The following is a 16,104-nucleotide window of genomic DNA, read 5'->3' on the forward strand; positions in this document are numbered from 1 at the left end:
AGGTAATTCTGCCATTTGTGACAAAATGATGGTTAGCAGGGGCAGGGTGGGGTGAGGGAAATGGGGGATATTGGGCAAGGGTACAAACTTTCAGTGATACAATGAATAAGTTCCAGGGATTTATTGTACAGTGTGATGATTATAGCTAATAATATTGTATTATAAACTTGAGATTTGCTAAGAGAGTAGATCTTAAATGTTCTCACCACAAAACAGACATGGTAATTATGTGAGGTGATGTAGATATTAGCTAAGGATATGGCGATAATCATTTTGCAAGATATAAGTGTATCAAATCAACATTTTGTACACCTTAAACTTAAACAATATTATATGTCAATTATATCTCAATACAGCTGGAAAAAGAGAGATAATATAAAATGACATTTTTTGTTGCAAATTATCTACATAAACATTTTAGCACATGTAGGTAATATAGACAGAGATAAACAATCATACAATGACTATGCATGTATTCAAGTAAAAGAAAAAAGCTCGGGGAAATATGACAGCTCTCAGGTATTTGAAAGGCTGCTGTGTAGAAGAAAGGTTAAATTTGCTCTGTGTAGCTACTGGGTACAACTGGGACCAGGAGAGAAACAGATAGAAGTTTCAGGGAGGCAAGTGTCAGTTTATCTTCAGGAAGAACTTTTTAACCATCAGAACGTTTCAGAATAAATGGGCTCCCTCATTGGAGTGTTACTGTAGAGAGAATTCCAGGAGATTAGCCTAGATGACCTCTGAAGTTCTTTCTAATGCTATGACACCAAACCACACGTCAAACTCAGATGCATTTGGGGGAAGGTGAGGTTGAATGTTATAGGCAAAGGATTGTCACCAGCTGTACTTGTTTTAGGTATGGACTGAATAGAGTCCAGGGAAACTGTTATATCTTTATGCATTAGTCTGAGATTTTCTTATGAGGAGGAAGCAGGATTTGAGTAGAATCCTAAGTACCATAAGGGGAGTCACTCAGGAGTCATAATGGGGAGAATATAATCATTACAAAAGTCAGAGCTGAAAAAGAAGACATCCCCAAAATAGGCTAATTGAAGATTATCCATCCATCCATGCATCCATCCATGCATCTATCCAACCATCCATCCATCCATTCATATCTGTCATAGAAAGGGTGGGAGTTTGAGGAACAGGAGATGTTGAACACTAAGCAATCACAAGCCAGGCTATCCCGGAAACTAATTTTGAAACATTAGACGAGAAACCTAGACATTGTACATAATGGAGGGGAGGAGAATGTGGTCACAGAAATGACAAGAAGAAATATTTTTGTAAATTGCTGGGTGCTCAAGGTCTGGAACCCGGGAAGAAAAGACCAGCAGCAGGAGAATCCAGCAGAGAGATGACGTGAGTCCCAATGAACACTGTGTCCGTCCAGATGTACAGAAAGGAGTAGATGTGTGAGATAATGTAAGAATGTAGCAATAACTTGGAAGTGCCGGCTGGAAAAGACAGGGATCAGTGAGGCACAACTCACATGCTCCTTGCTTCGGGAAACAGTGGTATTGCTTCCGGGGCAGATACAGACAACGAGCATCTATGTCTTCAGTGTGACTGTTGGCCTTGGTGCTGTATTCGATCTTTCACGCCAGTCCCTGGCCATCACTCGGGTGCATCAATCCCTGCTACTTTTTTTTTTTTGTTTTTCACCTGGTCCCTGCCCTTGCCAGGAACTCACAGCTACCCTATATTCAGTTTGAGATGTTTGGGGGTTGTTTTAAATGTCGCAGTGAATTCTCAGGTAAGTCATTTTAGCTCGGTTATGTTGGGATGAAATATTTTCCCACACCTTGTTTCTCCCAAGTCTGTCACAGCCCCCACTCCCTTTCTGAAAGTTCCCATCTCACTGTGAAAATGAAAGAATGGAAAACATTTACAAGACAGTGCATGTATCCTAAGTCTCCACTTACAAGATATTTGCTCTAGCCTGGGCAAGATCTTAAGAACCAATGGTAGAGGAATTTTCATAGGCAAAAACAAAGGTCTTATGTAATCATTCACATGTGTAGGTAGCTGCTGATAACCAAGTAAAAATGACTAATAAAGTGATGATTCTACATGGTTTTATTGTTTGGTTGGTGTTTTTGTTTTTAGTTATATGCAAGGTGGCAGGTGGTGGTAATGGTGGGGGGACTCACCTGAATAAATACTGTAGAATTTGCTCCATGATCTAAGTTTATACCACTTGAAGAAATTAGGTGTGGGAAAGCTGGTGGAGATCTGAAAACATTAAGTTTTTTTGTTTTAATTGTAAATGATTGTATGACACTTACATGCCCAATACTGTTTTCAGTGCTTTTTTGAATTCTCACAAAAGCCCTATAAGTACTATTGTTATTATCATTACTTTATAAAGGAGGAACCGATGCACAAAAAGGTTATTTGCTTAAGAACAAATAGCTGGTAAGTAGAAGAGCCCACTTTTGAACACAAGCAGCCTGGCTTCAGAGTTCCTGCTATAGTACACTGATCTACTGTATAACATGTGTCTATTACATAACATTATATCACTATACAACATTAACAGAGAAACCAGAAAGTTATCCCCAAATTGAAATTCTCTCAGATAACAACAATCAAACAACAAACCAAATTCTTGTTCTGTGACCACCTTTTTCCATTGCAAATGATTATTTCTCAGAAGTTGCAAACACTTTGGGAATTAAAATGGGGAAAAAGTATTTTACACACAGAAAACTTTGCTCCAAATGGAAAATTCATATTCTACTCAGTGCAAAAGCATAGTGGCTCTGTTCCCATTTGGGGGACAATTTCAGTTATTTCTGGCCAAAGCCTGGATGGCAATGGAATAATTTCAGAGTGTTCTTGTAATAGTGAGTATCAATGTCAGTGAATGGTTCCTCTAAGGTCAGGATGATTCTATGAAAGATATGTGAAAAAGGCTTGCATTTCCCTCTTCCCTTTTAACCTATCTTCCCAGTGGTGGTTTAGTGCTTCTTTACCATGGCACTATCCTCTCTGCTTTAATTTTAAGCAAATTTTCAATGAGGTACCTTCAATGACTGATACTTTTAATAAAGGAAATAGAAAAGCCAAAGGAAAAGCAGGCAGATAATTATCTAATTCTTTGAGAATTTAAAAAACTGAATCAGCCCTGGCTGGTGTGGCTCAGTGGATTGAGTGTCCACCTATGCATGGAAAGCTCACTGGTTTGATTCCCAGTCAGAGCACGTGCCTGGGTTGAGGGCCAGGTCTCTAGCAGGGGGTCCAAAGAGGCAACCACACACTGATGTTTCCCTCCTTCTCTTCCTCCCTCCCTTCCCCTCTCTCTAAAAATAAATAAATAAAATCTTTAAATTTTTTTAAAAGACTGGATCAATATTAAGGTGCAAGAATACACAGTGGGGGGATAGTATTTACACATATAGATGTGTTTGTGCATGCGTGTGTGAGCGTATAAACACACTTTTCTGCTTGAGTCCCTCTTTAGATAATATAAGTTAAAGATAAGTTCCGGCTCAGAAACAGCGTTCAAGATAGATTTTCCCCCTCCTTTGTACTCAAAAGAAGACCTGACCACGTGCAAGGTATGTAAAGCACGCCAGTGAGAGATTAGCTTTACCGTCAAGCATTGCGAGGGTAACAAACACACGTGTGATTAGATGGTAAAGGAGTCCAAGAGGAATTCGTGGTAATATAATACGAGGAATGGGGCCACAACTGCTTCTCCAGTGAGCCTGTAGAGTGCAGACTACTGAGCCGAGTGCAATTTAACATCATGAAATAATTTTTTAAAATCATAGTGAAACAATAATGTATCTCTTTACCATCTTCATGTACATTTTAGATCATTTTGATTCTAGGCCCACTGCCGACGACGGTGTTTACGGGGATTCTCCTGAGCACTTTAGGGATCCTCACCTGACACCACATGCCCTGCGCTTCTCTGTGCAGCTGCGCCTGCTCACGGGCGGTGCACCTGGGGCGCGTAGCTGGACTGATTGATTTGACAGGTGGAGGTGGGACGGGAAGGGCTTTGCACCCACCAACCCCCGAAGGCCGTAGCGCACTGAGCGGAACGTGGGAAGTCGGCGCGCCGGGTAAGGACAGAGGGGCCGAAAGACCTGACGCAGCAGCCAACGTGCCCACGAGGTGGGCTCTCGAGGACCCAGCCCGCGAGGAGGCGGGGGCAGCGTGGGCGTGGGCGGGGCCGGGTGGGCGGGGCCTCGGGGAAGCCCTCCCCCGGAGTAGCGGAGGTGACTGGTTGGGTGGGGGGCGGGGGACGCTCTGCCCCACGCCCTCCCAGCGCTCGGTGGTTTAAAGATGGCGGCGGCGGCGGCGTTGGGGGCGCGGAGCCGCGGGAGGAGGAGGGAAGAGGAGGATCTGTGAGTCGCCGAGAGGCAGCGCGGCCGCTGCTGTGTGGAGTGCGGGCGCGGAGCCGCCGGCGGCCCGGCTTCTCAGGGCCGGGGCCTGGACTGGCAAGGAGGCCGGAGCAGCCCCAGGAGCCCGAGGCCGGAGCGGAGGAGGAATGTGACCGGGGGTCGGCGGGGGCGCGGGCGTACGCGAGCGCAGGGATGGGGCAGCAGGTGGGCCGCGTCGGGGAGGCTCCGGGGCTTCAGCAGCCGCAGCCCCGAGGGATCCGGGGCAGCAGTGCAGCCAGGCCCTCCGGCCGCAGGCGGGACCTGGCGGGGCGCACCACGGAGGCCGGCTTCAATATCTTCACCCAGCATGGTGAGTGTGTCCGGGAGCCGGCGTGCGGGCGTCGGGAGGCCGGGGGTGGGGCTGGGGCGGGGTGGGCGGCAGACAGGCAGCCCCTGGGGGTCGAGCGGTGGAAGGGTGCCCGGGAGTGGGGGCGGAATCCGCTGCCATCTGGGCCAGTCACGGGAGGCGAGTCACACCCCTCCCCCTCCGTCTCCAGCCTGGCTGGCAGCTCCCGGGGGCGGAGAAGGAAGGAGAAGTGGTCTTAGGGACCGTGGGTGGACTCTCCTCTCCCCTGGGACGGGACCGTGCGGCCCGGGGGATGGTGGATGAGGTGGGGTGTGAGCTCAGCCTTGGAGGTGTTAGTGTAAATCGGTCGTTAGCGAAGGAAACGTGAGTTGTGCCTTAAAGGAATTGGGAAATAGCGACTGAATGTCAGGAGGCAGTGTCGTATAAAGTATATTTGTAAGTCAGGCGATGAGCAGTGTCAGGATAGTGAGCAGTGCCTGCCCGAAATACCCTTCTGTGGGAAAGATAAGGGTGGTATCTCAGCACTCTTGATCCCCCCCCCCCCCCCAACTGAAAATGAAGGGCTTTGCCAAACCATCTCCCAGGTCTGCTCTTTAGGACAGAATTCCGAGATGGCTAGTAGGGCTTAGAGGTTGGTGGGCACGGTGGGGACTTCGGGTAGGAACATGTTTTTCTTCCTGCTCCGTGTGCATGTATCCACACTTACGCCCTTTCTGTAGTCCTGAACCTATTACTTTGATTATCAAGGTATTTTTAGAATCGTCTCCAAACTCTTTCGATCATATACTTTTATCAGTAGAAGAGCATAAACCTCTGGAGTTAATATACCTTTATTAATTTTATGCTTGTACTACTGTGATAATATGTTATATAACTTACAATGTACACAGAAATAGAATTTAAGGAAGCATGAGATGAAAAATAAGTGTGCTAAGAGTTCTAATAGATATCTTTGCCTACAGCCGAGTGGATTCTTTTGCACTTCCTCTGAGGTGCACCCACCCACACCACTTTTGAGACGGCTTTTCTAGAGGAAGGAAGAGTGGAGAAGGGGGGGAACAAAACTGACCTTCCTGAGATGTAGCTATCCTAAGCCCTGAGAGAAGCTGGAGAGAGGTGACTTCTGTATGAAGGAGTGGATGGTTGAGGTTGGAGGAGAGGTAGCAAACTGGAATTTCACTGAAGAGGCCTATAGAAAACTATAAAGGAAAAAGAAGACTGGGTGTTCCATACTGCACAATGTAGGGAAGAGGAGGAAGAAAGGGAACTGTGGACTAGTTGTTAGAAATGGAGTTTTGGAGGAACTAATGCAAAGAAAGAAATGTATCCAGGGAGCTCTGGCTGTCAGGGGAGTAGTATCGGAGTTACATGGGCTTGGAGTTTGTGAGTAAGCCTGGCTATTTCTTATTGGAGGAGAGTTAAGGGGTTTGGGGCCATTGGAGAAGTACAGGTCGGCTGTTGGTCTGGCTGGTGTGGCTCAGTGGATTGAGCGCTGGCCTGCGGTCCAAAGGCTCGCCTGTTCAATTCCCAGTCAGGGCCAGGTCTCCAGTGGGGGGCGCTCAAGAGACAACCACGCATTGATGTTTCCCTCCCTCCCTCCCCCTCTCTATGAAATAAATAAAATCTTTATTAAAAAAGTACATGTCTGCTATTAAAGATGGGAGCGAGCTTTTCTTCCAGGTATATGAATGAACATGTTATGAAGGTGCTGTATAACTTAGTCTGTTGAAATCACTTTCTAAAACACAGGAGGCAAGAGTGGGCGAATAGTTTTCAGGGAAGGAATCCAAGTAGCTTTGCATTGTGGAACAGTGTTAGTATGCACGCAGCTTGGCCCAGCAGGCCTCAGTGATCCTCTTCCTCTAGCAGCTTATTCAGGGTTTATGATTGTCAGGGAAGGAGGAAGTCATGAAAAATGGAATGGGAAGAGATTTTGAAGGATGGGCAGGAGTTGGCTCTGTGGAGCAAGAAAACAGGGGCAGGGGGCAGGAGAAACAACTTGAGCGTGAACAGTGGGAGTGAAGGTGATTTGTCGATGGGAGGAGACATCTGTGGGGAGTGAAGCAAATCCCCCAGGAGCAATTGCAGAGCAGAAGTTGCAAGAAGGAAGTCCTGGTCTTCGTTTCACCTGGCTGGGTGATTAGGTCACTTACCATCTTTGTGTTTTTTTTAATTTGTAACATACTGGACTGGATGATTGTTAAGGTACCTCCTGACTGTTAAGATTTTATGATATTGAGTGAGAATCAGTGGAAAATGTGGCAGAGAAGTTTATATGAGTTTACCTGATTGGCTAGTTTATAGGATACATCAACAGACCCAAGTATGAGATACTGAAAGATTGCCTTTGAATGGAGACAGTAGAAATAGGAGGGGTAAGTATGAGCCTTATTTCATTCATTTAACAAACACAAGTTTTTTGAGCACCTGTTACGTGCTGGGCGTGTTGCTGTGACTGGAACAGAGTCTCTGACCTTGTGGGACTTGAAGGACTCCACGATTTGATGTGGAGGGTGAAAGAGGAGAGATCACGTTGGAATATTTATTAAGGGCATGAACTCTGGAGACATTCTGCCTGGATTTGAAACCTGGCTCAGCTGCTTATTTGTTTGTTTGTTTATTTATTTATAGAGAGAAGGGAAGGAAGGGAGAAAGGGAGAGAAACATCAATATGAAAGAGAAACATCAATTGATTGCTTCTTGTGTGCGCCCCCACGAGGGACCGAACCGGCAGTCCAGGCCTGTGCCCTGACTGGGAATCAACCAGCAACCTTTTGCTTTATGGAAGGTTGCTCAGCCGAGTAAGCCACACCAGTCAGGGCCAGCTGCTTATTATCTGTGTGACCTTGGGGAAGTTATTTACCTTTTTTGTGCCTTGGATTCCCCATTTGTAAAATGGGCCTCATAAGAGTACATAGTAATTAAGCCTAGATTTAATGAGTTAATATATGTGAGGCACTTAGAATAGTGCCTGGCACATAGTTAAGAGCTAAGTATGTGTTAGCTGCTACCATTACTACTACTACTATTAAAGGTAGGGATGAGTCAAAGACCCTAAGGTTTGACATTGGCTGAGATGATAATTATTCTGTTGACAAGTTTGGAAGTTTGAAGATGATTGAAAGGATGGGAATAGGGTAAGTTTGTTGCCAAAGACCAGTATGAAAACAATGGAATTAGTAATTAGCAAATAATATAGAAAACAAAGGTGAAGTGAGTATTGTTCTTAGATGGGTGTTTATGAACTTTGTTAGATCAATTTCTCAACCTTGGCAGTATTGACATTTTGGGGTGGACAATTCTTTTATTGTGTGTGTGTGTGTGTGTGTGTGTGTTTGCGGGGGGGTGGGGCTGTCCTTTGCTTTGTGAGATGTTGAACAGCATCCACGGCTTCTTCTCAGTAGATACCGGTAGTATACCTTTCTGGTAACAACCTCCAGCCCCCACCACATTGCGATAAACAGAAACATCTCCAGGCATTGCTAAATGTCTCCTGGGGTGGGGGCGGGGGCGGGGGGACAGTTGCCCCTAGTTGAGAACCACTGCTTAGAAACATGTGGTAGATTTTTGAATTGAATGAATTACATTCCAGAGCCCCTCAGTGGATCCGTCATTTGACATTTACACAAAAGATTCTGGATTCTAGAACTAATGTACAAATCTCTGTCTTGAATTTCAGTATTAAGATATTTGCACATTTTATATATGAAAGTTAAGTCTGACAAGCTGCTGAGTTTATGTGTAGGTTTAAAGAAGATCCAATATGGTATATAGTTAATCAGTAAAAATGCGCCTATGTTATAGAGATAGTTTATCCGAGTCCGTGATTTTTCTTCTGGAGAAAGAAAGGGTATTTTCTTATTGAAGATGAGAATGGTATTTTTATTGTTAATATATGGTGAGTTGTTAAAATAATTTGCTTAAAGTGGTTTTTGTAAAGTAATTTAAAAGGAATAAAAATAATAGGGCTTTGGTATGAGAGAAGTGAGTACTGTGTGACTTTTCTGAGCTCTGCTGTTGAACCTTTTTGGGGAGCTGATGTTTTGTGACTAGTAAGTAATCTAGTGTTAAATACCTTCCTTTTTAATATCTGACATACCTCACAACACTTGAGTGATTGCACTTCAACTTCACTTCTCTCACTCATTTGCTGAAAATACTGTTGTAGGTTAACCTGAACTTGCGAAGTTCCGACTACTAGAAATTTTCCTTTAAGTTAAACTGATCGTTTTGCGTGGCCTGCTTTGTTTATTCTGGACCTGTAGTTCATGTTCTGATCTCTGGAGAAGGAAAGAGGTGGCACCCCGGGATGGACTGATGGCTGTAGCAGAGAACAGGAAGGCTGTTGCGGGGAGGTTTAATTGTGGGGGCCTGGTATGGTGGTCACTGGTTCTTGCGAGAACTCCACGTCGGAAAAGGAATGAGCTGTCAGGTTTTTATTAACCTCCGCATCTGTACAAGGTACAGCTAGATAGCTGAGTCTGTACTTTTAGTCAAGTGGCAGTCTGAGTTGTGATACAGATGTTGTCCCAGCCCGGTTGCCAGTAAGACCCCAGGTAAATTGTGGAGTCTCAGTCGTCTCCTTAGGGGTCTTCAGCGGGCTTTAAAAAGAACACAAAAGACAAAGGAAAAACGAGCATCTTTTCCCTTGTAGCCCCCATTCTGTGTTGTTGTTTTCTGTTCTCTTTATCAAAATTGGGAATGATGACAATAAATTTATATTCGTGTGGTTCTTTTTAGAGTTTATGAAGGTCTTTTATGGCCTTTACGTCATGGGACCTTTACTGCTGCTCTGAAATAGTTGAGGACAGGCATTAATTCTCTCACTTAATAGATGAAGAGTTAAGAGAATTGTGTGACTTTCCAGGATCGCCTTGCTCTCAAGCCATGAGACTGAAACACAAGCCCTTTTCTCTGAATCTTGCCAAAGCACAGAGATTCAGGGAGCACGGATTTTCAAATCAGCAGAATTGCATTCACCTTCTGCCTTGTATCTGCTATTGGTAAATGGTTTGCAACTCCAACCTCAGCAGATTGTTGGATTAAATAATAAAGTTATGTAAGGCTCTTAACGAAAGTGCCGGGCACTAAGTGCTCAGTAAACAGCAGTTTTGTTGTCATTGCTATTTACCTCAAGACTGTTGTGAAGATTATGAGTCATAAGCGAAAATATTTTGTAAATTATCTAAGACACTGCTATTGTCAACGGTCGTGAAGATTATGAGTCATGTGAAAATGTTTTGTAAACTAAGACACTGCTATTGTCAACACGATGTCATGCTAAAGTGTAGAATTGTCTCAGTATTTACATTTTAAGTCTCTGTTTTCTCTAAATCTGTTTCTCCCAAGTGACTCTTGGTTATTGAAGGACTTCCAGAAAGCAACAAAATGGTAGGGAAATTTTGGGGATCTGAAATCGGAGATTTCGGAGAATCGGAGAAGAATCTGAAATCTCACTGGGCCTACATGCCCACATTCCTCTGAAGGCCAATGTTATCTTCTTATGATTTGTCTTAGGGGCTGCTGGTTCTTTCTCACTCACTCTTTTCGTGGGCTGTTTTTTCCTTCCGTCAGAGAAGTTGAACCAGAAACACAGGCCAGTGCAAATGTAAAGTTTAGGTACAGATTTCATTCTCATCTGGAACATTTGTTTGCTAGTTAGGATTCAATGACTTAATATTGTAACTTCCTTCATCTGACATCCTAGATGTTTTTATGCCTCCTTGTATTTTTACCTTGGTTATGAAGTTTCCTGTTAAAAGCATGTTTTGTTTTACTTACTTATTTATTTATTTATTTATTTATTTTTAAGATTTATTTTTAGAGAGGGGAAGGAAGGGAAAAAGAGAGCAAGAGAGACATCAGTGTTTGGTTGCCTGTCACACGCCCCCTACTGGGGAACCTGGCCTGCTACCCCAGGCATGCGCCCTGCTGGGAATCGAACCAGTGACCCTTTGGGTCGAAGGCTGGTGCTGAGTCCACTGAGCTACACCAGCTAGGGCTAAAGGCATGTTATAGTCGGACTTTTAGATTTTGATTTTTTGTAAGTCAGATGAACTTTTTTTTTTACAATATGCATATGAAATTTCAAAATACTTACGAATGTTAACTTCACTCAATCTTAACAGATTTCTTCTGGAATAGGTAAATTTGGAATATCACCAAATCATGTAGAACAGCTGTTCTCAAACTTGAATGTGGAGAGCTTGTTAAAACAGATTGCTGGGCCTCACCCCCAGAGTTTCTGATTCAGGTTTCAGGTAGGATTTGTGCATTTGCATTTCTGACAGACTTCCAGGTGTTGCTGATGCAGCTGGTTAGGCTCACACTTTGAGAACCACTGGTAGTGTGAACTGAAGAAAAGTAATAGATTAAAGGTGATTCAAAGACTGTCAGCTGTGTCAGAGAACTGTGTTAACTCTCTTCTGCCTAAAACCGGTTCGAGTACGTGTGTGTATGTGTTTGTGTGTTTTCTGAGTGTAGTGTACACATAAGTGTCACCGTTTTATCTCATCTTTTGGTGGCAGGGAGAGATGATGTGTTTTTGCTTTGGCTTCAACTTAAAGGATCACATGTTGAAGGTCTGTTGAGAGACACACTTCTAAGAGAATCTCAAATATCAGGGAGAAAGGGAGGGAGGGCACATCGGGTCCTGCTGGCAGACCTAGAGTGGGCCTCAGTTCTTGGGAGAACTGGTGAAGAAAAAGTTGCCACTTATTGGGTGCGGTGCCAGACATGTTAATATCTGGGGTTTTTTAAAAAATCCTATCAGACCCTACTTGCCAAAACTGAAAAAGATTAGAGACCAAAGAATTTGGGGTACCTATTTGTGATTCTATAATTTTGGTATATGATGGTGCCTGGTTACCTTATGGAGTGTGTGTTTATGTATAAAAGTGTGTGTATCCCAAGATATTTAGGCTTTTTTAAAAAAATTATTTTATTTTTAGAGAGCGGTAGGGAGGGAGAAAGAGGGAGAGAAACATCAATGTGTGGTTGCTTCTCACGCACCCCCTAACTGGGGACCTAGCCCACAACCCAGGCGTGTGCCCGGACTGGGAATCCAGCCGGTGACCCTTTGGTTTGCAGGCTGTCACTCAATCCACGGAGCCACACCAACCAGGGCAATATTTAGGCTTCCCTCCCCCCCACCTGGCTTGAGACCAGTATTGGCGTTTTCAGAATGGAAAGACAGGTCGGACCAGTGTGCTCTGGGGCTGTAGATTGAGACTTCCGTGCTGCGCTCTAACGAAGGGGCAGTAGGCACGGACACTGCTCTTTGGAATCTCATGGTGCCATTGAACCGCTGCCTCAGCCTCTTGGCTTAGTGTTGCTACTATTTCTTATTGAAGGCATTTTATTATATTTCCTCCCCCTTTGTTGTAGATTACAGCTCTTATTCTCTTTGCTTTTTAGAAGTTGCTAAGATTTACCAGATATCAGTGATGGTATATTGGGCTACTATGAGAAGATGAATGTAGTAAGCCATGTTTCTCTGTGGATGTGGAAGAAAGTATAAAATATTAGCTATAAATACCCTCTAATATTTGTTGTTGATTTATTACATCGTACTGGTAGAGGGTTGTTAGAAAGCTACTGATGATACTGTGTACTGGTTGCATAAGTATTTGTGTAAATGACTCTTGGATTCTGAGATACTAGGTTGTGAGAATTGATTTCTTTGTCTTGTGTCCTTCACACACAGAACAGGCCACATAGTGGGTGTGATTGTGGAGCAATTGTGAGTGATTGTGGAACAATTTTTTTCTTATTTTTATATCCTTTTATATAATGTATTTCTGAAATAGTCGTTGTCAGTTAAACACATTTTAAATGACAGTATGTCTGGTTATTAATGGTTTTACTTGATAAAACTGTGTAGGTGACTATTTTCCCCTTATATCTAGATGTACATCCAGGTGTGTGGAATATCCAGATACAGGAGCTTATCTGCTTGGGTGTTTGTTTTGAGACTAAACATAATTACTTTATGTTTATTTATTTTTGAGGGTGTTATGTCTGAGACTAAACAATTATTTTAGGGGGTCATTGTTTTGTAGAATGTTAGTGTTAAAAATAAAGTACTCCAGTGATCTTGTGTTTATCTGTGGAGACACTTAATGTGGTATATGTAGTTTATTATTGCAGTGTGCAACTTATAAGGACTTTTTCTTTCCTTTTTAGGTAATATGGCAGAATTTAAAAATTTTTCAGCTTAACTCTCCAGAGTATTTTCTGTGTTCTTTATTCAGTTATCATAGAAATTAATGATGTTAATGTTTCTGAGAGAATTTTAAGGCATAATTTAAATAGAACTGCTATCCATCCCTGGCTGGTGTGGCTCAGTGGGTTGAGCGCTGGCCTGCCAACCAAAGGGTCGCCAGTTGGATTCCCGGTCTAGGGCACATGCCTGGTCCCCAGTAGGGGGCACGTGGGAGGCAACCACACACTGAAGTTTCTCTCCCTTTCTCCCTCCTTTCTCCTCTCTAAAAAATAAATAAAATCTTAAAGAAAAATAGAACTGCTATCCAAAAGAATGATGCTGCTTAAATAGATATTGATGAACATGAATCTTGTTTTGTGTGTCTGTGGGTGTGGAAGTACGGTATTTTAGACAATAACTCTTGGTTATGATCTCTGCCTTTTTGGTTTGAGTGCATAATTTTAGTATGTAAATTGTGGTCATTTTACTAATTAGAAAAATTTCTCAGTATTGTTTTCAATTAAACTTCCACTCAAATAATGCATAGATTTAAGTATAATACTATGCTAAATTTGATTTTGGTTGCTTAAAAAAGTAAGAACTATCATGAGCGTCCCCCCCCCCCCGCCCCCCCCTTTGCTCAGTGCGGTAAATGTGCTGAGTCTGTAGTGGTGGTACTGCCGGTTCCTCCTCCACGCTGAGCTCTGCCAGGACTGGCTTTTGATCCAGCAGAACACAAAGCTCAGCAGGCCCAGGCAGTTTCCAGTCCCTGGTTTGCTTTCCAAGCAGAGGGAGGGTTTAGAAACTTTTCACTTGATGTGGTCAAGGTCAAGGAAAATGTTCTGTGGCTTAACATGATACACAGTGTGAACACATACAATTTTGTTAACATGTTCCTCTCTCTGTGCTAATTCCAGCAAATTAAAATAACAATACTGAGTTAGGACTCAAGATTGTCACTTAGCATTTTGTGGTTCCAGATAATTACTAAGACAACGTTTTCCTAAAACTAGCAGTCCCAACAGGCACAGTTTGTATCGCCATCTGTTTCCTATAGGAAAGAGAGATTGATTTGTGTTACAGTAGCTTTTGTTATTTTTGAGATTTGCATTTCTTATTGTATAAGAATATATGGAGTATCTCAGGGTAAAAGAAAAACCAGTGCAGAAGCATATAGACTAGACATGTCCCCTGTAGAAAGTCCCCTTTGGTATTCCCACCCTAGATCCATGTTCCCCGTATTAAGTAGGGAAACTGTTCGGGGCTTCTGTATTTCCCCAGAACTTTCCACGTATATACATATAGAGGAGCATGTACATATTATTAGTTCTCTTGTCATTTCGTAAATGGTATTGTACCGTATGAATTTTTCCTCCCAAATTTGTTTTTTGTACTTAAATGTCTGGAGGGCCTTTCTGTGGCAGTATGTGTAGGTTTCTCGTTCTTTCAACAGCTTTACAGTATTTCATGCCCTAGGTGTGTATTGTAGTCATTTTGTTTAGATAGTAATCATTGTCTTATTGATGAATATTTGTTTTTAAAGTTATTTAAAAATCTTTTTAAAATTTTTTATATTACCAACTTCATCCTATCTGAAATTATTTTATGTATACATACATAATTTATTTGATGTTGGAAGCAACTTAATGCTTTTTCATTGCACTGATTAGTAGTTCATCAGTCCTCACAGCTTTGAACAGCTGTATTTCTCATATATTAAATTCTCAAATGTTTACAGATCTTTTAAAAACTCTGCCTGGTTCCATTTATCTTTATTTCTTCCCATACTTTGTTAACATATTCTAATTATAATAATTATCAACTTAAAATGCATGTGCTTATCTGGGTAGCTCCCCATTATTGTGTTCTTTATCAAAATTTATTTGGATGTTATTACATATTATGTCTTCTAAAGATCCTTAGGATCAGATTTTTAAGATTTGGAACTCTTGGTGGGGTTTTAATAGTTATTATACTGAACTATAGGTTAATTTGGGGATGAATTGACTTTGTTGCATTATTGTGTCCTTACATCCAAGAACATGATGTCTTTTTGCCAGTCTCAGTCATCTTTTATGTCCTTAAAGATTTCTCATTTTCTTCATGTTGTTTTTGGACATTTCCTTCCTTTCTTCCTGCCTGCCTGCCTGCCTTTTTTTTTTTTTTTAAAATGTTTCTTGTCAGGCTTATTTGTGGGCACTTTATAATTTTTTTGTCATAAGTGTAATCTTTCTGTATTACGTTTCCCAATTGTTTATTGCTGGTGTTGAGGAAGAATAGTGATTTTTTTCTTTGTCAGTCTTGGGTCTCATTGCCTTACTACACTTGGATTGCATCTCATTCTTCCTTTAATCATCTTTCTAGGTGGGCAGTCGTATTTCCTGCAGCAGTAGCTTTCTAACAACATTCTTATTTTCTTAAAACTTCGTATTTCTGGAGAGCTTTTTTTTAAAAAACATTATTTTGAAATTGTGTGTGTGTGTACATATATAGGGTCCAACACAAATAACTCCCCTTTTTTATTACACAATCATAAGCATGCAATTCTGTAACATAACAATATCATAGTCACACACACCATGTGACATTTTAGGTAAAGTGTTCAAATTAAAACTATAAATTATTATACCCATATTATTCCCCGACCAGCCACACTCAGGCAGGTGTCACTTCTGCCAGACCCCCGTGTACAATGAAATGGCCAGCTCCAGAAAGGGGTGGAAGGGAGTGTTGTGTGTGGGTGCACCGGAGATCGTGCATGCTGTGGGTAGGAATCATTGTATAGCTGGGCCTCGTGGAAACCGAACTGGTAAGCCATTAGAAATTACGACTGCATACTCCATCTTTCTCATGCAGGGGCTGCAAGGTTTTGGCATCTTTTTTCGCTCTGTACATCTGTTCAGTTTTCCTTTTTCCAGCTGGCTTTCTTGGTTTCAGTTTGTGTATGGGGTGTGATGGCTGCTCAGCTTCTCTTAGGACAGCCCCCAGGATATTCTTTTGGCATTTATTCGTGCTGCTAACTTAAATCATTTGTCTACTTTTAATGGCCAGTATCTTCACATGGTTCAGAATTCAAATGGTGTAGAGGTGTTTCTGCCACCCCCTTTCCCTGGCCGCTCCATTTTGGCAGTCTGGTTCCAGTTTCTTGTGTATACTTCCACACATATACTATGCATGTATACATATACACATGT

The 16,104-nt window shown here is 42.4% G+C and overlaps 1 protein-coding gene across 7 annotated transcripts in view; it reads left to right on the forward strand.

Annotated features, from left to right (window-relative positions):
* Nucleotides 1-4,288: 4,288 nt before the first annotated feature.
* ABL2 (ABL proto-oncogene 2, non-receptor tyrosine kinase) overlaps nt 4,289-16,104 on the forward strand; it is an 87,199-nt gene continuing 75,383 nt past the window's right edge. For 5 of the 7 annotated variants that reach the window (XM_036015243.1, XM_028530671.2, XM_028530675.2 and 2 more), the window contains exon 1: nt 4,290-4,710. In XM_036015243.1, the coding sequence (XP_035871136.1) occupies nt 4,554-4,710 (157 nt within the window). In that variant the 5' untranslated portion in view covers nt 4,290-4,553. Of the gene's footprint in view, nt 4,711-16,104 lie in introns of all 7 variants that reach the window. The other 2 variants (XM_036015239.1, XM_036015241.1) reach the window with 1 other exon arrangement.

The sequence above is a fragment of the Phyllostomus discolor genome, chromosome 14 (genome assembly GCF_004126475.2).
Source record: "Phyllostomus discolor isolate MPI-MPIP mPhyDis1 chromosome 14, mPhyDis1.pri.v3, whole genome shotgun sequence".
Lineage (NCBI taxonomy): Eukaryota > Metazoa > Chordata > Mammalia > Chiroptera > Phyllostomidae > Phyllostomus > Phyllostomus discolor.